Source organism: Panthera pardus, unplaced genomic scaffold, assembly GCF_024362965.1.
Source record: "Panthera pardus isolate Hobbes unplaced genomic scaffold, ASM2436296v1 HiC_scaffold_18, whole genome shotgun sequence".
Taxonomy (NCBI): Eukaryota; Metazoa; Chordata; class Mammalia; order Carnivora; family Felidae; genus Panthera; species Panthera pardus.
In genome coordinates, this window is record NW_026526743.1 from 10514798 (window position 1) to 10536260 (window position 21463).

Sequence of the window (21463 nt, forward strand, 5' to 3'; positions counted from 1 at the left end):
GTTGAAGGCCCTTGGGGACGAAAATCTACCACAAGCATGCCCACTGTGTGCCAGGATCTAGTGGCAAACAAGATGGCCGCAGTAGAGCTCAGATTTTAGTGGAGAAACCGAAAACGAACAAGTTTTGAAATAAGAAGCCAGGGCCACACATGCAGTGACCCTCCGTGGAGACAAGCTTGCTGTGTTCCAGGAGGTTATGGTGACCACAGGGAGAACGTGAGTTCTTGCTGATGGAGGTGAGGAGGGGTGGACTAGAGAGACACCAAGGATAATGCCTGGGGTTTGGGCTCAAACTGCGGACAAGGGGTGGTGCCATTTGCTGAGACACGGACCCCCGAAAGGCAGCCCCGCAGCAGAACGGGGACTGGACCTTCTACGGGAGCAGGGTCTTCCCTTCTCCCAGAGGGGAGGAACAGCCGCCGGGCAGAGGTGTGGATGCTATGGGTGTCCGTCCTGGTAGTGGGGAGGGGGTTGGGGGCTCCTAGCAGGGCCTGGGGGCAGGAAGACTGGAAAATGCCGATCTTTGGCCTGACCCCCAGTTCTCACCAGCTAAGGAGTGAGAAGGATGTTGATGTCCTCATGTGGGGAGTTTGCTCCACCAGGGGCTGGAAGCTGGGGAAGCCTGCTTCATCCTGGTTTCATTCCGTGGATCAAACCTCACTGGGTTTTGCGGGAGGCCTGGAGAGAAGGGACCGTTTTACCCATTTGACAGGTGAAGGAACAGAGGTTCCGGTGGCAGATCACATCAGGTGACCCGCTTGAAATCTTCCAGGTAATTACAGAAACAGGACCGGAATTCAGGTCTCCTGTTCTCTCTGCCCTACCTGAACCACGTGGGCCAGAATGTGTGTGCGTGCGCCACGTGCCGTGGGAAATCAGGAGAAAAGGGACAGGACGCCAGGTGGGGCGAGCAAACAGAGCCCACCCCAGCCAGCCTGGTCACTCACTCCTGGCTCCTTTCTGCTGTCCTCAGGTCTGTCCTCTCAAGAGACCGGGCTGGCCCAGGAGTGGACCTCGGCGGACGTAGATGACGGGTCAGAGGACTCGCAGGTATGTGGGACGGTTCCTTCCTCTTTCGCAAACCCCCGCCCTGCAGATCTCAGTGGGTCGTCAGTTCCTTGCCTCAGAATTCCCCCGCCTCCCGAAAGTCCGTTTGGGGAATGTGAGCCCCCAAGAAGCCTCCCCCTGGAAACAGGACATATCCCTGTGGTAGTCAGACATGGCACGGAGGGTCTCCACGTGATGTGTAGCTCCATCCACACACACCCCAAAACCTTCACTCATAAACCCAAAGTAACCGTTCATTCATCCGTCCCCTCATTCACCCACCCAACCTTTCATTTGCCCGCTCCTACATCTGCCCGCTCCACCCATGCCTCCATCCGCCCGTCCATTCATCTACCTCATCTGTCTGTCCACTTCTCTATCCACTCCCTGATCCTCGTATCCATTCACATTCCCACCTGTCCAGCCACCCATCCATTGATTCACGGACCCACTGTTTCCGTCCCCTGGCCGTGGTCAGGATTTGGTTCCTGTTCACCCACCCACATGCCTACCCATCCGTCTGTTCATCTCTGCCCATCCGCTTGTCCACTCACCGATCCACTCAGCCATCCCTCCGTCCGTATACCCGTCCATCCACTAACCACTCCCTGGGTTTTAATCCCAATAATATGCGTGAAGCCAAGCAGATTTATCAAGCACATTCCTTCATTGAAACACCTAATGTTTTCTTTGGGGAACATAAGACATCAATATGTTAAATATTAACAGTGGTTCTTTTATTCATTTATTTTATGCATTAGGAAAATCATATAACCACTGTCAGCAACACGAGGGTCCCATCTCCCAATCATCTGTCAGAAATCCGACTGAGATTGGTTTAAGCCAGGAAAGCCATTTACGGACTCACACTGAGGGGAGGGAGGAAACCATGAAAGTGCAGAAACAAATACTGGCTACAGTGGAGCGGCTCAAAGGAAGAAGTTAACGATGTGGGGCTAGAGGCTTATTCTAGAATATTCTGGAGATAGGGAAACAACAGACCTCGGGTTTTAGGGGTAAGAATTTATACAGCAGGGAAGGAAACAGATTTTCCTCCGACCAGGCAGAGGGAACAGCATTTGCAAAGGCACAGAGGCATGATGTAGCATGGCATAGTTGGGCGGGGGGTGAGGGGTATTGGACTCGAGGGGAGAGCAGTGGGGGATGTGGGTGAAAATCTGCCTGGAATGAGATCATTCATTCCACAACTGTTTATTGAGCACACACTATGTGCCAGGCAGTGTTCAAGACGCTGAGGCACAACAGTGGATCGGATAGAAATGGCACCTCCCTTCATTGGACTTACAGTCACTGAGGTAGACAGACAATAAGCAAAATCAGTGGCTAAATTACAAATCGTGCTGGGTGGTAATAAGTGCTACCAAGAAAAATAAGGCAGGAAGGGGGTTCAAGAGTATGGAGTGGGGTAGGAGTTGCCATTTTAGGAAAGGTGTCCAGGGAGGTCCCCACTGAGAGGGAGATACCGGAGTAAAGGCACGAAGGAGGTGGGAGAGTGAGACTGGCAGGTGTCCAGGGAAGAGGTTCTAGGCCGAGGGGCACAGCAAGTGCAAAGGCCCTGGTGTAGGAGTGTGCCTGGCACGTGTGCGGAACAGCAGTAGGGGTCAGCTGGCCGGAGAAGAGTGGGAGAGTAGGAGGACACAAGGCCCTAGAGGTGACGGATGATGCGGTGTCTGTCGACCATGGTAAGAATTATATTTGGTGTTTACTCTGAGTGCAGCGAGAGCTATAGGAGAGCTCTGGACACGGGAGGGAACTGTCCCAGCTTAGGCTTTAACAGGAGCCCTCTTGCTGCCAGGCTCCATGCCACGGGGGTTGGGTGAGCCTTACAGGCAGTGGGGAGCCATTCAAGGGACTTGCAGATACACAGAAGTCTCGCTGGTAGCCCATGTGGAAGGAAGGGGGTTGGATGAGGTGGAGGGATAGGTGTGGGAGCCAGTCAGGAACCTCCAGGCAGGAAACAAAACGGGTGAGCCTGACTTAATTCTTAGTGCTTCTCATTAGTAATTCATTTATTCACCAACCTTCACTCTCTCTCGATATTAAGTCACGAGCCCTGTGAGGTAGTTAGAATGGCTCCTCTCCCTTAAGATAAGGAAACTCTCAGAGGGCACTGTAAGGGCAGGGGAGGTGCCTAGAGGCCTCTGCAATAACATTCATTCGTTTGTTCATTCATTCATTCACCGAGCCGTGACCCGTTTACCTGCACTGATGGAGCATTATGCTGGGGGGCACCTCTCATTGGCAGGCTGTGGGTCCTGCATGGACACCGTCTCCCTCCTGTGGGTGGCCCCCTCCCCCCAAAAACAAAGAGGATCAGGCCATGTGGGACCACAGACCATTAATAATAATAACAGTAGCCAGGCTCCATAGCCCTCCCCATGCAGCTTCCTCAATTTATTTGATAATGTTTTATTTTTTAACGTTTATTCATTTTTGAGAAAGCAAGACAGAGCTTGAGTGTGGGAGGGGCAGAGAGAAAGGGAGACACAGAATCTGAAGATGATCCAGGCTCAAAGCTGTCAGCACAGAGCCTGATGTGGGGCTTGAACCCATGAACCATGAGATCATGACCTGAGGCGAAGTCAGATGCTTAACCGACTGAGCCACCCAGGTGCCCTTTGTTTGATAACCTTTTAACAGTTCCTTGAGAGAGGATCTATTATGGTCCCGTTTTAAATATGGGGAAACTAAGGCACAGAGAAGTTAAGCAACTTTCCCTAGGTCACCCAGCTTGTAAATGATGGGGCTGGGATTTGAATCCAGTATGTCTCTTGACCGTTTTAAGGTACTCTACCTGTCTGGGACTTGGTCCTCCCCCAAGGGAAGACTAGGGATAAGGAATAAGGGCCTGTGTCCATCCCACGAATCAGATGTCACTCCACCTCTCATACAGGGAGTGAGTGAAGGAGGGGAAGGAAGGAGAAGAGTTACTTTCCTGACATTTCCAAGAGGGCAGAAGTTCCCCCTCTGTGGCCCCACAGGAAAGTAGGGAGGAGAAAATGGTCCCATCACTCTGTCCTGTAAAATACAAGCATTTGTCACAAATGCAAACCTCATCTAAGTGTGTGAGGTTAAGGGAGAAATGCCAAACCCCAGAAATAACTCCTACTGGGTAAAAGTTGCTGTACTGACAGAACTTGTCTGCACCATCAGAAGTCGAAATAGTGTTAGCTTTGAGAGGGGTTAGGTGAAGGAGGGAGGGAGTATGAGAGGGGAGGACTTTGGGGCACAGAGGATGATGTGCTTCTTGTTCTGGGAGCTGGTGACATGGGCCACTCACCTTCCGAGGATTCATCAGGCTGTACCATTAGAACGTGTGCACTTTTCTCTTTGCATATTGTACTTCAGCAAAATGGTTTTTATGTTTTTTAAAAGTTGCCATATATCCTAGTAGACATTCTTCCCCTTAGAAGCTGAGACTGGGGGCACCTGGGTGGCTCAGTTGGTCAGGTGTCCAACTTTGGCTCAGGTCATGATCTCATGGTTCGTGGATTCAAGCCCCACATCAGGCTCTGTGCTGACAGCTCAGAGCCTGGAGCCTGCTTCGGATTCTGTGTCTCCCTCTCTCTCTGCTCCTCCCCTGCTTGCACTCTGTCTCTCTCTCTCTCTCCCCCTCTCAAAAATAAATACATACAGGGATACCTGGGTAGTTCAGTCGGTTGGGCGTCCAACTTTGGTTCAGGTTATGATCTCGTGGTCTGTGAGTTTGAGCCCCACATCGGGCTCTGTGCTGACAGCTCAGAGCCTGGAGCCTGCTTCAGATTCTGTGTCTCCCTTTCTCGCTCATGCTCTGTCAAAAATAAACATTAAAAAAAAATTAAAACAAATATATTAAAAAAAAAAAAGCTGAGACTGAATTGGGATTTTTGTGCAAGGGATTTATTGAGGGAGTGTGCTCTCCGAGGCAAGCTGGGTTTGACTGGGGGTCCAGCCTGGGCGTGGTACCACAAGGAGCTCTGGAGCATCAACAGTCCTTGTTCTCCCCTGAGCCAGTGGGGAGTCCGTTATACTCTATCCCTGGGCGCACGACTGTTGGGGATGAGCGTAACCGCCTGTGTAATTCTCTAGGGAGGTGGATCCCATTAGCAAAGGGCATTTCTAAGAAGGGGGCGATCATAAACCTAAGCGATAAACCAGAAAGTTAGCAGCCCATATGCACAGCAGCTGGAAGAGAAACAAAAGAGAACCAGGTGAGGCACTGGTGGGTCTATTAGCAGTAGTATGGTGTGTGTGTGTGTGTGTGTGTAAAAATTTTTACACTTCAGATGACCTGTACTTACATTTTCTTAACTTTGTACTCTGCTTAAAAAACTGTCGTATTTCCAACAAAATGCACAGATGAGTGTGCATACATATATATGCCAATGTAACATCCCAATGAGCACTGCCATTATCTTAGAAGATACCCTCATCTTCTTTCCTGACCTCTGTCCCCCACCCTGAGGCAACCACATTTCCGATTTTGCCTCATATAGTTTTGCCTATGGTTAAACTTCATGTAAATAGAATCCTACAGGAAATCACATACATTTCTTAAAACCCAAAAAAGATTATAGCAAAATGCTTACCCTACCATTTGGTATTTTCATAATATAATAGCTTTCCATATGGATACATATTGATGTCCTTTGTTCTTTTGTATTTTACTTTTTAATGCTTATTTATTTTTGAGAGGGGGGGAGGGACAGAGAGAGGGAGACACAGAATCTGAAGCAGGCTCCAGGCTCTGAGCTGTCAGCACACAGCCCGACACGGGGCTCGAACTCAGGAGCCGTGAAATCATGACCTGTGCTGAAGTCGGATGCTTAACTGAGCCACACAGGCGCCGCTGTTTTTTTTAAATTTACTTTTTACAGCAGCCAAATATTCTGTAGTATGCTCTGTCATGACCATTTCCTCAACTGATGAATGATCAGGTTGTCGTCACCGCCACTGAATAATACGTATTTGTCAAGTTGTCCTCCTAGTCTATAGCATGGGTTATGAGGAACTTCATAAAAACCCATATTCTCTGGGCCTATCCAAGATCTGCTGAATCACAGAATCCGAGGGTGGAGCCCAGTTATTTGAAAAAGTCACCCAAGTTTTTCTGATGCTCTGCCAGGCTTGGGAGCTGCTTCTGTGGTTTATTTTCTCCAGGATGTAAAGGGGAGCTTTGAAATGTGATGGCATCCAGCAGGGGACAGCAGGCTAGAGGAAGAGTTAGTCCTTTTCCAAGGATTTAGAGATGTGAATTTCATCAATGATTTCTAATAAGTTGTAACATTTCATAGTATATGCTATTTCTCTTCTTTTTCAGGTTTTTTTCATGTCACCACTGCCTAGCTTTCTAGATAACTCATTATGTCATATCCATTCCCCAAACTTCTCTGATATTTTTAATAGCGGTTGCACTAAACCCATCACTAATTTGAAGAAGAATTGTCACCATTAACCATTCTGTCTTTCCATCCTTCATCACGGTAGGTCTTTCTATTCATGTATTCATTTGACAGATATTTACAGAATTCATATTCCGTGTCCGGCACTGTTCAGGCACTGGGGCTACAGTCATTAGCAAACCAAAGTCTTTGCCCTTATAGGGCGTGGAGCAAAAGAAAAGCTGGGCAAGGGTAGTTCTGCGGTTTTCTGTGGGAAGGTATTGGGGTGTACAGTTCTGAACAGTGATGAGAGAAGCGTTTTTTAAGGAAGTGACAAAAACTGACTGATGGGAGATGTGACAGAGAAAGCCTCACGGATACTTGGGGAAAAAGCATTTCAGGAAGAAGAAACCGTAAGTGCAAAGGCATGGAGACAAGAGTGGCTGGGGAAGAGCGAGTAATGCACGGAATGACTTCAGCTTTGGAAGGAGCACTCTGGCTGCCCCATGGAGAAGAAATTGGGGGTTGGGGTAGCATCAAGATAAGACTGATGGTGGCTGTGACCAGGGTGGAAGCAGTCAGCTTCTGGATGTATTTTGAGGGTAAAGCCAACAGCATTTGTTGATGGCTCGAATGTGTGTGGTGACAAAGAAAGAAGCATCAAGAAGGCCACAGTTAGAGGCCTGGAGGGGCCGGGAGGAGAGATATGGGGAAAACTGCATGAGATTTTTTCTTTTTAGTTGGAGGAGGGATTTTAGGGTATTTGGGATATGTAAAGTTTAAGATGTCCATTAGATATCTGAGTGGAGGGGCGCCTGGGTCGCTCAGTCGGTTGAGCATCTGATTTCGGCTCAGGTCATGATCTCACAGTTTGTGACTTCAAGCCCCACAGTGGGCTCACTGCTGTCAGCACAGAGCCCGTTTTGGATCCTGTCCCCTTCTGACTCTCCCCTGCTTGCACTCTCCCCAAAAGAAATAAACATTAAAAAAAAAAAAAGATATCCAAGTGGAGATGGCAAGCAGATGGTGAGATTTATAAGTTAGGAATTTAGGAGACGGGTTGGGTCATGCACACACACAGTTGAGGTCACTGGTGTATAGATGATACTTAACACTGTGAAACTGTATACGTCATCTTGAAATTTTTCATCACATGTATTCTGATCTTTCCTCTGATACAGCATAGGTGTATTACTTATTTTTGTGTATTTATGTTATATCTGGTCACTTCATTGTACAGTTGTGAATTCAGCTTTTCAGTTGATATACCATTTCATTCCCAATCATGCAATCACATTTTCCTGCAAGAAACAATGGTGGCCCCTCCATTTCTAACATTTATACTTTTTTTTTTTCTTCTGTTTCAGGGCTTTGTGGAGTGGTCAAAAGCTCCACAACAAACGACCATAGTCTTGGTAGTGTGTGTCCTGTTTTTGTTCCTGGTTTTAACAGGGATGCCTATGATGTTTCACATTTAACTATAATGGTGGCTATTGTTTTGAAATAAATGGCCTGCTTCTTGTTAAGGAAATAGTTAAAAATCAGGAATAGTATTGAATATTAGCAAATGCCTTTTAAACATCCATCAAGATGATTTTTTTTTGTATTTAACCTTTTGTTATGAGGTTTTACATTATTTCATTGAACTTAAGACATCACTGATTGTAAAACACATATTGCTTTATATACCACTGAGAAAGAAAAAACATGCTTCTTGATTGTAAGATGCTACCAACTGGAAGATGTATCCGGACTTCAGAGATGATGAAAAAATGTGCAATTTAGGATTGATGAAATCTGGTAGATTTCTTAATATCAAATCCTCTTTGTATTCTTAGGGTTGTGGTACACTAGTCTTTTCAGATACTGAATCTATTTCTTGATATTTTATGTATAATTCTTCACTCTATCTTCACATGTAAGATTGGTGCTATCTTTGTCAAGTTTTGGTAACATGGCTAGGCTTGCATCATTGAAGGACATAACCTTTATTGTCTTCTAAGCTTTAGAATAGTTTCTGTAACTTAAGTATCACTTCCTTGACATTTTGAAGAAATTCACCAGTAAGGCAATCAGGGCCTAGAGGTATGGAGAGGAAGTTTCAGCTGAATTCTTGGGCGGCTTTCTCAGTTTCTTCTCATGTTACCAGTTTATTATATTCCATTAATTTTGATGATTTATAGTGTTTTTTATGCTTAGAAAATTCTCCATTTCATTGAACTTTTCAGATTATGAATACCATTCTATAATTAAATGAAAATCTTCTCTTTATTTTGTTCTATCTCCTTTCTTCCTTTCAACTTCTGCTTGTGGTTTACCCATTAGATTTGTCAAAGTTTTATCCAGTTTACTATTGCTTTTCCAAAGAACCAGCATTAGAATTTATGTATATCCATATTTCTCTAGTTTGTAATTTGTTTTTAATTAATATGTATTAGGCTCATTTATTTCTATACCTTGTCTGTTTTTATGTTGAATAATTCATTTATAATCTTTTTTTACAAAAGTATTTGCCAAAATAGTATACTTAATAAATATACTTCTGATTATAGCCTTGGCCACATTTTAATTTGATAATTTGTGTTCCTGTTTGTTGTTGTCTAAATGTTATATCGTAGTGTTTATAAAGAGTGCTTTGAAACTCTGATCAGGTTTATTTAAAAATAGTTTCACTGATTTACTGCACTGTGAACAAAGAATGTGGCCTCTAATATATATGCTTTCAAAAGCTTTTTAAAAGCTCTTACTGTGGCCTACAACGTGTCCAGTGTTTGTACATGTTTCACGGACATTTAAGACGAATATGTATTTTCAGTCTGTAGAATTCAGAACTCTACATGTCTGTTAATGAATTCAGTCTTATCAATGATATTGCTGCGTAGGTTCATGTGTTAATTTTGGCTCACCTTATCTGTCAAAAACCAATAAGGTTATGTGAAAATCTGTTAGTATGACTACGTTTGTCAATATATTTTGTATAAACTTTGCTTTATGTATTCAGTCACTATGTAATTTGATGCATATGAGGTACAGCACTGTTATGTCTTTGCCAATTAAAAGGTATACATATACCACCAAGCACAATGCTGGGCAATAGTAGCCATGCAATAAACATTAGTTTAAACCTGATTCTGAATCCTTTGTGAAATATAAAATGATGGTCTTTAAACCAATTTAATCCCGAGGCTTAAATTTTACTTTGTCTATTAGTGGCTGGTATTTCCATCCTGCTGTTTTTAAATTTGTGTGTGTGTGCACACGTGTGTGTGTTTAGACCCTTTGTGTCGTTTTGATAGGATTTCCAATGGCTTCTCCAGGTTTGCCAAAAAAAAAAAAAATCTGGGCAGGTAGAAGTATGGGATTCTGTCTCCCCATAGTTCCCTCCAGCTGACTGCATCAAAAAACAAGCAACAATCGTCCCTTCAAACAGACACAAGCCTCAGCTGTTACACTCATTACGATTTATCAGTTGCAAGTAACAGCAGCTGATTCAAAGGAGCTTAAGTTTGTTAATGATCAATTACTGATTCATGTTACACCAAAGCCTGGGATGAAATTGGCTCAATTTATAGCTGGTTCCCGGGGCCTAAAAATATCACTGGGACCTTTCCTCTCCACTGACCTCAGAGTTCCACTCCCTTGCAGGGGTGACCTTCTTTTTCTCCACTGGGCTGGGAGGATGGCTACCACCACCACCCTGTTCTACGTGGCAAAGCGGGGGACACGAGATAGATTCTCCTCACACCCTCACCTCCCAGCCCTTCCCTGCCACAGGAACTGGAATCTTGAAATAAGGGAGAGAACAGCAGCTGGCGGCGGGAACTAGCTGTCCTAGGAATGGGCAGAGCATAATGGACTGCAGCAGGACAAAGGCAGAAACCGGGAGGTGCCCGTGGGGACCGTGCCAGATGTCCCGAACGGGGGGGGCGGGGCTGCTGTGGGCTGAGATTCGCGCAGACCGTGCCACGTGCCTTAAATTTGTGGGATATTGCAAACAGTCATAATAATATAAACCATAAAAGCAATGGCCCTTCATTTGGGTTCTATCACGTGCCAGGAACCGCATTTCATTGATGACAGAAATAGCGACTCGCACCCCCGATGGTCTCTTCTCCATTCGACAGCCAGGTACATCCCATGACACCGTAATTAAGACCATTCACAATCCACCCGCTTCAGCAGGTAAGAGCCAAAGTCCTCACGGCGGCCGCCCAGCCCTGCAGTAAGGGCTCGCGCTCGCACCCTGCAGCACCCTCCATTCCATGCGCGCGGCCCTTGCTGTTTGAACAAGCCCATCACGTGCCTGCCACGTGCCTGCCTCGGGACCTTGGCACGGACTGTGGAATGGACCTCTGCCTGTAATGCTGTTCCCCCAGATGCTCACGTGGCTCCCTCACCTGCAGTGCTCGGCTCGCACGTCTTCCCCCACCGTCCCCAAAGAACACTTACCTCCGCAGGTGATCCTCCTGGTCTTCGGCGCCTGTATCACCACCTGACAATTACAGGGTAATTGATGGTTAATTGAGGTTCTGCTCTGTCCACCTCCTCTGCCGGGTCTCCCTGGAGGAACCGAGTCCTGGGAAGGTTGAGTGGGGGAGGGGGGCTGCAGAGTTCGGCCTGCATTTCTCAGGAATTCCCTGCACGCCAGCCTGTGGGACCCCGGCCCCTTCCGACCCCCTCCCCCATGCGCTTGAAGCTGCTGGGTTCTCCCCCGGAACAGGACACGCTGGCCCCAGGGTAGCATCTGCATACACTATCTGGGGAACATAGTGGGGGACGGAGGATGTCGGGTAAGTCGGCAACTATGGCAAATCTAAACCGCTAAGGCAAACACCGGCACGCCCGTGGCTTGCGGGAGCCGTGGGAGCGGCTTGGGGCGGGCTGGCTGGCTGACTGCGCTGCCGTGTTCCCGAATGCCAATTCCTTCCCCTCTGCCTTACCAGTAATTCCGAAAGCTCTGAACGGGTATTTTCGGCAGCTCCCCCTCCCGGGGCTCAGCTCCTCCACGGCTGTGGACTCAGGGCACCGCTCGCGCGCGCCACTCTCACTGCAACAGGAGGGGCCGCGGACGCTCCCGTCCTCCCGGCTGCGACTCTGGTCGCGCCCCCGCCCTCCCTCCGGCGTCCACCCTCCTGCGTCGGCCCCGCAGCACAGCCCGCCGACCGCCCGCGGGCGGGGCCAGCTCGCGGCGTTACGCCCGGCGCCTGCGCACTGCACCTAGCCGGCTCTCGTTGAAGTCTTGGCGGAAGGGCTCAAAGGCGGGACGCCGACCCCGCCCACACCTCGCCCGCACCCTCCCCGCTCTCCCCCCGCAGAGCCGGGGCACCCGCAGCCTTGGCGTTGCGGAGGACCAGTTTCCCTCGGTCTTTGGGGTGACTGAACTCAGGCTTATGTCTGTAAACTGGGCTCCCATTTCACATTCATCCCTTCACGCAGCACTGCCTGAGCGCCTACTGTGTGCCTAGCACCTGGGCTGGGAGAAGGTCAGAAGGAGGAGCCAGACCGTGCAGTCCATGCAAGACCCTGAATGGCTCTAGGGTTGCAGCTGGACATGGTCAACCATTCATTCAGTCACTCAGTATTTCCTGAGGACCTACTGTGCGCTGAGGCCTGAGGTAGATGTCTGGGGCATAGCCATGAACCGACTGTGTCGTCCCTCCTGACCGTGAATAACTCCTGGCCTGATGCTGCGATGTATAACCATTCAGCCATCTGGAGCTTCTTAAGGACCTACTGTGTGCTAAGGCTTGGGCTAGGCAAAGTTTGGGTCACAGGAAGGAACCAGTATGCATGTTCTCTGATACAGGACTGGTGCTGAGGATGTTTACTTATTCATTAATTTACTTGGCCTATTAATTTAGGTCTCCCGAAGACCCACTGTGTGCTGGTGCTTGAACTGGCTAACCCTGGGAGACAGGGGGGCACTGAATGTGTGGCCTCTGACCCTGAATGATGCCAGGGCTGTTGCTGGGATGTACAACTAGTCACCCAGTCTTTCATGAGTACCTACTCTATGCTGGGGCCTGAGTGATGTCTGCAGCACAGAGGAAGCGCAAACACGGTAAGTCTTGACCCTGCAAGGCAGGTCAGGGATTTGTCACTCATTTATTTATTCACATGAGATTCCCTGAGGACCTACTGCGTGCCAAGGCCTGTGCAGGTAACGCCAGGGCGAAAGGAAAGGCACGCATCTCCTCCGAGGCCCCTCACCAGATTCCTTGCTAGGACTAAGAGCTGAGGAAGCTGGTGGGCAGGGCGACATGTCTCTTTACACGTCTGTGTGGCTGTTTTAATTTCTCTCCTCCTTAGTTATACACATTAAAGATCATTTATGTTTGAGGTATTTTCAGGGCTTGGCGTTATTTTGTGATAATTTACATCACTTTTTCAGGGCCCAAGGAAATCTGAATATGGACTGGACACTGGATGATATCAAGAAATTAATGTTTCACTGGGTGTGAATGATACTGTGGTTGTATAGAAGGTACTTTTGTTGTTGTTAAGAGATGCAGCCTAAGGTATTTAGCAGTGAGATCCTGTCGGTAATTTACTTTAAAATAGACCAGGAAAAAAATGGGCATTTTCATGAACTATTTTAAAAACAAATATATATCATAAAATATGGTAAATTTTGTTATGAAAGCACTTTTAGGTATTGCATTCCTATTCTATTAAAATTGTTTCTTTTCTTTTCTGGTTTTGAGAAAGAGGGAGGGGCAGAAAGAGAAACCGAGAGAGAATCCCAAGCAGGCTCTGCACGGTCATCACAGAGCCTTATGTGGGGCTCGAACTCATGAACCATGAGATCATGCCCTAAGCCAAAATCAAGAGTTGGACATTTAACCGACTGAGCCACCCAGGCACCCCAAAATTCTTTTTGTTTTTTAAGGCAGTCAAAGTGGATGCGCATGTGGGGATTTATTGTACATTTTGTATAATTGAAAAAAATCTCATAAAAATTCTTTATGTAGGGGGTACCTTTTTTTTTTTTTAATTTTTTTTTTCAACGTTTTTTATTTATTTTTGGGACAGAGAGAGACAGAGTATGAACGGGGGAGGGGCAGAGAGAGAGGGAGACACAGAATCGGAAACAGGCTCCAGGCTCCGAGCCATCAGCCCAGAGCCTGATGCGGGGCTCGAACTCACGGACCGCGAGATCGTGACCTGGCTGAAGTCGGACGCTTAACCGACTGCGCCACCCAGGCGCCCCATGTAGGGGGTACCTTTTTATGCAGAGGGGGGTTATGTTATGTTGTTATGTTATGTTGTTATGTTATGTTCAGTTATGTTGTTCCATGACACAGGACCGTTTGTTGGTCAACCTTGTAAGAAAGGCATTCATAACTGAAAAATATTTTTGTCATTTTTTTTTCTTGGACCTGAACAAATCAGTGAGATCAAAACAAACATATGTGATTCTCTACCTAAGAAATCTTACACCCAAACTTTGTGAAATGATAACATCCGGTGCTTCCAAATATAAAATAAATAAAAGGACAGAAGCTGTGGGTTGTATGCTACTATCCGTGTAGAAAGGTATACTGTACGTCTTTATAGCATGTTTATACATGTAAACAAATACCCATATTATTTGCTATATATGCATAGATTATGTTGGAAAGATACCAAGAAACTCAAGAATGGTTGCCTCTAGGGAGGGGAACTTGGTGGCTAGGCGGGATGGAGGAGGACAGGGCTAAGATTTTTTTTCACTTTGTTAACTGTGGACCAAACAAAATTTCGTAAAGACCATGCTGTAGGACTATAACTTATTTCACGGTGATAGGTGACTGCGTTAATCATTCTCACATTTCACACTTCTAACCACATGGTTGAAAAGGCCCTTCGTACACTACCCATGGGCTTGGCTATAACTCTTGTTTTGGCTAGTGGGTCTACACGCAAACTTGACATAACCAGGCGCTTGAAACTGTGCTTGTGTGTGCCCACTCTCTCCAAATCCCTGCTACTGTCCTGAGTGCACACCCTTAGAGTCTTGAGGAAGGCAGCAGAGATGGCCCAGCTGAGCCGTCCTGAACAGCCACCCCCATCCAACCCTCAGCTGACCACAGATGCGCCACTGAACCTAGCCAAGATCAACTGGGCCTAGTCCAGGCCAACAGAAACCCCCACCATGGGAAATACATTAGATGGACAACTGAGGTCTGGATGCTTTGTTACACAGCAACAGCTAACTGACACAACCATTAAAGTCAGGATTTTGATAGCGGGTGGGGGGGGGGGCACAAGGCTGGAGCAGGGGAAAGTGTTTCCTTATCCTAAAAAAGGCTGGGGTGCACTCTGAAACTCACCCTTTGCAGGTCTGTCAGGGGAGAGGCAAGTCTCTTCTAGAGCTTTTCCTTCTCTGGATGTCTCTGGCTCGTTCTAATTTTGGAACCACTGTTTCAGTCCTAGGGATCCATACTTCTTCAGACCCCGCTCCCGTAGTGAATATGGCAACTTGAAAGGAGCCGAAACTTTTATCCAATTAAATTTATTGAACAAATGCCTACGTGATCATCAAATCTTCGACCATTCAAAGGCTAGCTAGAGACGCACAGACACTTCTTTGGGTCTACTTTCGTGGGTCACATTTATAGTTCCGAACCAGGAGGCAGAGTGTGTGTGTTGGGGGAGGAGCAGTCCGGCAGATGCGGTGTGAGGCAGAGTGTGTGTGTTGGGGGGAGAAGCAGTCCCGGCTCTGTGACCTCCTCCCTGTGTGACCTTGGGCAAGTTCCCGGGCCTCCCCGAGCCTCGGTTTTCTCACGGACGACTCGGGGAGGAGAAGGTGCCTCCCCTTGGTGCCGAGCGGTCGGAAGCGGGGTGGAACAGTGCCGGGCGCGGTGCCTGGTCAGAGGTCCCCGTTAGGCATCACTCGTCCTTCTGCCGGTCTGTGGCACTCTGTGTGGGGTCGCTGCCGCTGCCTGGCTCCTCCTCCCGGGGGGAGCCCGGGGGCCCCGTCAGGTGCGGCAGCGGGGTGGCGGTGTGGCCGCAGCGGACGCGCGGGCAGGGCCTCCCGTCGGCGTGCGTCCGCTGGTGCCGAATGAGCGCGGAGGAGAAGCTGAAGGCCTTGCCGCAGCCTCCGCACTCGTAGGGCTTCTCGCCCGTGTGCACGATGTGGTGCTGGATGAGGTAGGAGCGGTTGCTGAAAGCCTTGCCGCACTCGGGGCACGCGTAGGGCCGCTCGCCCGTGTGCGTGCGCCGGTGCAGCGTCAGCGACGAGCCCTGGCTGAAGGCCTTGCCGCAGTCCCCGCAGCGGTAGGGCTTCTCGCCCGTGTGGATCTTCTGGTGCTCGATGAGGGACGACACGTGGCCGAAGGCCGCCCCGCACTCCGGGCACCGGTAGGGCCGCGCGCCCGTATGCACCAGGCGGTGCTGCGCCAGGTGCGAGCGGTTGCCGAAGGCGCGGCCGCAGTCGGCGCACGCGTACGGCCGCTCACCCGTGTGCACGCGCCGGTGCTGCGCCAGGTGCGACACCTGCGTGAAGGCCTTGCCGCACTGCGCGCACGCGTACGGCTTCTCGCCCGTGTGGATGCGCCGGTGCTCGGCCAGCGAGGCGCTCTGGCTGAAGGGCGCGCCGCACTCGGGGCACGCGTACGGCTTCTCGCCCGTGTGCACGCGCCGGTGCTGCGCCAGGTGCGCGAGCTGCGTGAAGGCCTTGGCGCACTGGCCGCAGGCGTACGGCCGCTCGGCCGTGTGCGTGCGCCGGTGGCGGATGAGCGCCGAGGAGAAGCGGAAGGCCTTCTGGCAGCGCGCGCACGCGTACGGCTTCTCGCCCGTGTGCACGCGCTGGTGCTCCAGCAGGGACGAGCGGTTGCGGAAGGCCTTGGCGCACTGGCCGCACGCGTACGGCCGCTCGCCCGTGTGCACGCGCCGGTGCTGCGCCAGGTGCGTGGGGCGCGCGAAGGCCTTGCCGCAGTCGGCGCAGCGGTGCGGCCGCTCGCCCGTGTGCGTGCGCCAGTGCGACGCCAGGTAGGAGCCCTGGCTGAAGGCCTTGCCGCACTCGGGGCACGCGTACGGCCGCTCGCCCGTGTGCGTGCGCCGGTGGAGCGTCAGGTGGACGCTCTGGCTGAAGGCCTTGCCGCAGTCGGCGCACGCGAACGGCCTCTCGCCGGTGTGGGTTCTCTGGTGCAGGGTGAAGGCCGAGCAGTAGCTGAAGGCCTTGCCGCAGTCCCCGCACGTCCACGGCTTCCGGGGGCCGCCCCCTCCTCGCTCCTCCTCGCCGGAGCCCGCCCTCTTCTGCCTCGGGTTCTTCCTGGGCGCGCCCCGCCTCCGGGGCCGGCCGCCGGCTTGGGGCGGGGGAGGGCTCCGGCCGGTTCCCGGCACCCCGCCGAGCTCGCCCCGCTCCTGCACACCGTCCTTGGCGGGCTCTTCCCCGGAGGCCGTGGCCTCTTGCTTCAAACAGCTTTTCTGGTTCTCCTGCCGGTCCTTGAACCGACCCTCTTGTTCCCGGGTTTCCCCCACCTGGGGGCCCTGGGGGGTGGCCACGGTCAAGAGTCCTTCCATCGCTGCTTTCTGAGCCACTGCCTTGTTTTCACATCTTTGTCCCTGGATCTGAAGGAAAAAAGGAGAAAAACCAACCAGGTGGGTTGGACAAGGCTTAGTGCAGGGTCTCAGCCTCCACACTGCTGATGGTTTGTTGGGGGGCTGTCCTATGCACTGGAGGGTACTTAGCAGCATCCCTGGCCTCTACCCACTGGATGCCAGTAGCACTGCCCCAAGGTGTGACCACCAGAAATGTCTCTGGGCATTTCCAAGTGTCCCCTGACTGAAGATCACAGACTTAATTGAAAGCAATTGTATTAAAAAAAAATTTTTTTTTTAAGTTTATTTATTTTGAGAGAGAGCGCAAGCAGGAGGGGCAGAGAGAGAAAGAGAGAATCCCAAGCAGGCTCCAAATGGTCAGCACAGAGCCTGACCTGGGGCTTGAACTCACGAACTGTGAGATCATGACCTGAACTGAAATCAAGAGTCCGAGGCTTAACCCCCTGAGCCACCCAGGCGCCCCTGCAAACAATTGTAAAAGATCTTTGCAAAAACATGAATCTGACAGCTCTTAAACATAGCCTTGCAACTTGGTGCTCTGGACCAAATCACGTCCCCTCCAAATTCATAGATCAGAGCCCTAACTAACGTGATAATGTCTGGGGGTTGGGCCTTTGGGAGATAATGAGGTTAAATGACCGCCTCCACCATGGGATTGGTGTCCTCATAAGAGGAAGAGACCAGAGCCCCCTCTCTCCACCATGTGGGGACAGAGTGAGGAGGAGATTATCTGCAAGCCAGGAAGACGGTTCTCACCAGCACCCAGGCCAGGCTGATGCCCTAATCCTAGACTCCCAGCCTCCAGAACTATGAGGAAATAAATTTCTGTTGAAGACACCCAGTCTGCAGTCCTTTGTCATGGGTCTCTGAGCTGAGGGTTTTTTCTTTTCTGGAGAAAAATCGTACACAAAGGAACAGCTAGCTCCCAAGCTCTATGCATAATATACTGCCGGTAGGAGCGTGCACTGGAAAAACCACTGGCATTTTCTAGGAAAGCTGGAGACACATGTCCCCGGTCCCCCAGTAATTACATTTTCTGGAACGTAAGCAAGAGAAACGTGCACATGTGTACCAGGAAGCCCGTCCAAGATTGTGTGTAACAGCCAAATGCTAGAAAACAGTCCAACTGTCCATTAACAAGGGAACGAACAGGGGTATATTCATACAGCGGAGTATCGCACGGCATAAACATGAGTGACCGCCAGCTGCCCAACGCTCAGAACCTCAAATAAAGTGTTGGCAAACAGTTAAGATGCACAGGCTGTATCAGGTAGGATGTTATTTAGGCTGAAAAACAGGCAAACACAGCTATCTACGTTTTAGGGATTATGAACACGTGGCAAAGGTTCATTGCTACACCCTGGCCCTGGGGCCCAGCGGCAATGCCGGTGACAGACTCAGAGCTTAGGCCCCTCTGCAGGCCTAGCGACTCAAAATCTGCTTTTTATGGGAGCCCCAGGTGATTCGTGGGCATGGGAACGTCTGAGAGGTGCTGGTCTTGGCCCCTCTGACACCGACTCGGGAGTACTGTCACAGCGGTAACAACCAGCCTCTGCTGAGCACAGAGCCGGATGCCCAGCCTTCTTTAAATTTTTTTTTTTTTAACGTTTATTTATTTTTGAGACGGAGAGAGACAGAGCATGAATGGGGGAGGGGCAGAGAGAGAGGGAGACACAGAATTGGAAGCAGGCTCCAGGCCCTGAGCCATCAGCCCAGAGCCCGACGCGGGGCTCGAACTCACGGACCGTGAGATCGTGACCTGAGCCGAAGTTGGCCGCCCAACCGACTGAGCCACCCAGGCGCCCCAAGCCTTCTTTAAGCTCTTGCCACGAACTAGCTCACCTGCTCCTCAGTAAAGCTCCCAGAACTGGCAAAGCTAGAGCCCACGCCTGGGCCACCTGGCTACGGGGCTTATCCTCTCTGACACCCTTGCCTGCCCTGGGCTCATACTCTCCAATATAGGCCTCCCCGCTGCTCCTCAAACATTCCAGGCATGCTCCTGACTCAGGAGCTGAGTCTGACTGGCTGTTCCATTTGCCTGGAACCTTCATCCCCTGAGGCCAGGCCTCGTGGAGAAGAGAGAATAGATCCAGAAGTGAAGGAGTGAGTGATCTGGGCTGTGAGAGCAGCAGGGGCGAGGGTACCGAGCAGGACCATGGCTGGGGCGACAGAGGAAAAGCAGAGGGGCAGGGCAGTGGGGGAGGGGTGGAAAACAACTGAGGCAGCCGGCAGGTGGGATTACGGATGGCAGTGTTGAGGGTCACATGAAGCAGGGTCTGTGTGCAGAGGTGAGAACTTGGCTGGTGGGAGCCGGGCTAGGCCTGGCCCAGTTTCAGAACCGTCTCCACAGGCGGCTGTCAGGCCCAGACAGGCCTCCACACAGGGCCGTGGTACCCACCTTGTGGTCTTCTGAGCATCAGATCCTGTGTGTGTCACTCAAGTTGTGGCCCCTGCTCTGGCCACCATGCATCAGTGGGTCCAGACCACACCTGTGAGAGAAAGAAATGGGAACCATGAAGGAAGATTCTGGGGCCGAGGCGTGTGTCACCACAGACACATGCACAGTCATAAGTGCATGTCATAAGTGGGCAGAGCATCACACGTGCCCAAAGTCATGTGTGCTGGGTCTCCCCCACGTGCAGAAATGCAGTGACCCCAAGCTTGCCCAGTGTCTCCTAAACACATCCCGTGACACCTGCACAGACCTCCACACGCACAGTCATGTTCAGGCACACAGAATGGCCAGCTCCGGGATGGCAGACACACCCATCGAAACGCTGCATTCAGCTGCACACCGAGACACACGTAGAATCACACACTTCGCACCTAGGAGAACACATTCCACGTGTGCCTAAAGTTACCCATGGGCACAGGTCTCCAGATGCAGACACACAGTCAATTATGCGCGCTGCGGCCCCTGCACAGGCACAGCCGGCAGGCTCAGTCACGTGCAAACACACGGTGACATGGGGGACGTACTCACCTGCGGAGTCACACGCACAGTTACATGCTCACAAGGACACAAACTGATGTAGTCACCCACATGCAAACACACAAGGGCCGGACTCACACGCACGGCTCACACCTGCCTAGGCACACAGGTACAAACACGTTTCATGAGGGGCGGACTCACACGGAGAGTCACGCACAGCTGCACGCGCACAGAGTTGTGGAGTCGCGCACGGGCAAACGCAGGGACATGCGGGGTGGGACTCACACGCACAGGGACACGCACAAGGCCACACACCTGCATTGGCACAAAGTTCAGTAGCGATACACGTGCAAAGGCAAGTGCACAGGCGGGGCGGGATTCGCATACACACAGCGCTGGAGTCACGAACACACAGCGACAGAGCGACACGGACACCCGCGCGCACACCCACTCGCGCTCACGCAAACCACGCACCAGTGTCCTCGACTCCCGGCACCGCCTTCGAAGGCCTCGGAGGCTCCCCGCGAGCTCGGTGGGTTCGGGTCAGGTTCTCCTCAGTCTCCGACCCTACCCGGCCGAGGCGGACCCCAGTAACCCCAGGTCCCACGGGGGAGCGGACGAGCAGGCCTCACAGGTGACCACGGCGACCTCCGCGGGTGGGAGCTCCGCCAGGCCCGAGCGGACTGCGCTTGCGCACCGGCACAGTTACATCCCGCGCGCCGTTTCCCGCGAACTACAACTCCCAGAAGGCACCGCGCCGCTGCGCCGGCGTCCTGGAAGAATCAGTCCCGGGGACGCCTGCGGGGTCGATGCTCAGGGATCGGTGCGGGGTCGGTGCTCAGACCGAGCTCCGCCCGACGAGGCCGGGACTCAGGGTGGGGGGCGGAGCCAGAGATATGGGGGCGGGACTCCTCCTCCTCAGGGGAGGGGCACAGTCCGCGGGCTTAGGGGAACAAAAACCAACTGAGGATCAGAGAGGTTAAGTCACTTAATGCAGGCCGAACAGCATAGCGAGGGCGGAAGCTGGCGCTGACCACCCACAGCTCACCACGAAGTCATGGAAAGCTATTCTTTCTCTCGGGAGTTTGATCTAATTCCCCTACAAAGCAAAGAAGTCGACAACCTACCGACTGTGCAAGTGATGATAACCGCGAGCGCGTACAGCCACGCACTGGCCAGCCAGGATTGTGAAGTGCTTCCTATGTAGGAACTCTGTTAGCATTCAGAACTTACTGACCTGGGAATGCAAAGAAATGGGTGAACGTAGGGTGGGAACACTAATGGATTTCACCAAAATTGACATGCCATGGATTGTGAGACACCACATTATTTCATGGACACTGCCCCCCCCCCCCCGCCAGGCTGCTATTACACCATCACACACTCTTTCTTCACGCTCAAAATTTTCATTTTATATGTAGACTTCAAGAGGCATTTTGTGTTTTCCCTTATCCTTCTGGAAGCTTCTGGCCTTGCCATAGTAAGAACATGCCCAGGGTCCTTTCAAGCAGGGGACTCGTGGAGCAGGGTTTCCCACCTAATCCATCGACCTGTGAGC

At 51.0% G+C, this 21463-nt stretch overlaps 2 protein-coding genes and 2 long non-coding RNA genes across 11 annotated transcripts in view; 2 read left to right on the forward strand and 2 right to left on the reverse strand.

Annotated features, from left to right (window-relative positions):
* SMIM17 (small integral membrane protein 17) overlaps positions 1 to 9557 on the forward strand; it is a 37349-nt gene extending 27792 nt beyond the window's left edge. For 4 of the 5 annotated variants that reach the window (XM_019436982.2, XM_019436984.2, XM_019436983.2 and 1 more), the window contains one exon: positions 974 to 2163. In XM_019436982.2, the coding sequence (XP_019292527.2) occupies positions 974 to 1773 (800 nt within the window). In that variant the 3' untranslated portion in view covers positions 1774 to 2163. Of the gene's footprint in view, positions 1 to 973; positions 2164 to 7795 lie in introns of those variants that run through there. The other variant, XM_019436989.2, reaches the window with a different exon arrangement.
* On the reverse strand, positions 83 to 11682 carry LOC109259379 (uncharacterized). Of its 3 annotated transcripts, XR_008423438.1 has the most exons (6): positions 11369 to 11682; positions 10878 to 10920; positions 4711 to 4858; positions 3269 to 3345; positions 948 to 1185; positions 83 to 678 (listed from the first exon to the last, which is right to left on the reverse strand). It is a non-coding gene; the product is annotated as an uncharacterized LOC109259379 (long non-coding RNA). The 3 variants fall into 3 exon arrangements; XR_008423437.1 differs by lacking the exon at positions 948 to 1185; XR_002076646.2 differs by lacking the exons at positions 83 to 678; positions 948 to 1185 and having other exon boundaries at positions 3248 to 3345.
* On the forward strand, positions 3240 to 7406 carry LOC128778059 (uncharacterized). Its single transcript, XR_008423443.1, has 2 exons — positions 3240 to 3336; positions 3380 to 7406. It is a non-coding gene; the product is annotated as an uncharacterized LOC128778059 (long non-coding RNA).
* Positions 11683 to 15117: 3435 nt separating the features above from the next.
* ZNF835 (zinc finger protein 835) lies at positions 15118 to 20730 on the reverse strand. 2 transcript variants are annotated; one of them, XM_019436949.2, is made up of 3 exons: positions 20380 to 20729; positions 19372 to 19462; positions 15118 to 16982 (listed from the first exon to the last, which is right to left on the reverse strand). In XM_019436949.2, exon 3 carries the CDS (start codon positions 16932 to 16934, stop codon positions 15300 to 15302), a length of 1635 nt encoding a protein of 544 aa, XP_019292494.2. In that variant the 5' UTR covers positions 16935 to 16982; positions 19372 to 19462; positions 20380 to 20729; the 3' UTR covers positions 15118 to 15299. The 2 variants fall into 2 exon arrangements, with proteins under 2 accessions (XP_019292494.2, XP_019292496.2); XM_019436951.2 differs by lacking the exon at positions 19372 to 19462 and having other exon boundaries at positions 20380 to 20730.
* Between the last annotated feature and the right edge of the window lie 733 nt (positions 20731 to 21463).

Excerpts from the sequence above, each read along its gene's own strand:
- ZNF835 (XM_019436951.2), bottom strand. The coding sequence starts at position 16,934 with ATGGAAGGACTCTTGACCGTGGCCACCCCCCAGGGCCCCCAGGTGGGG.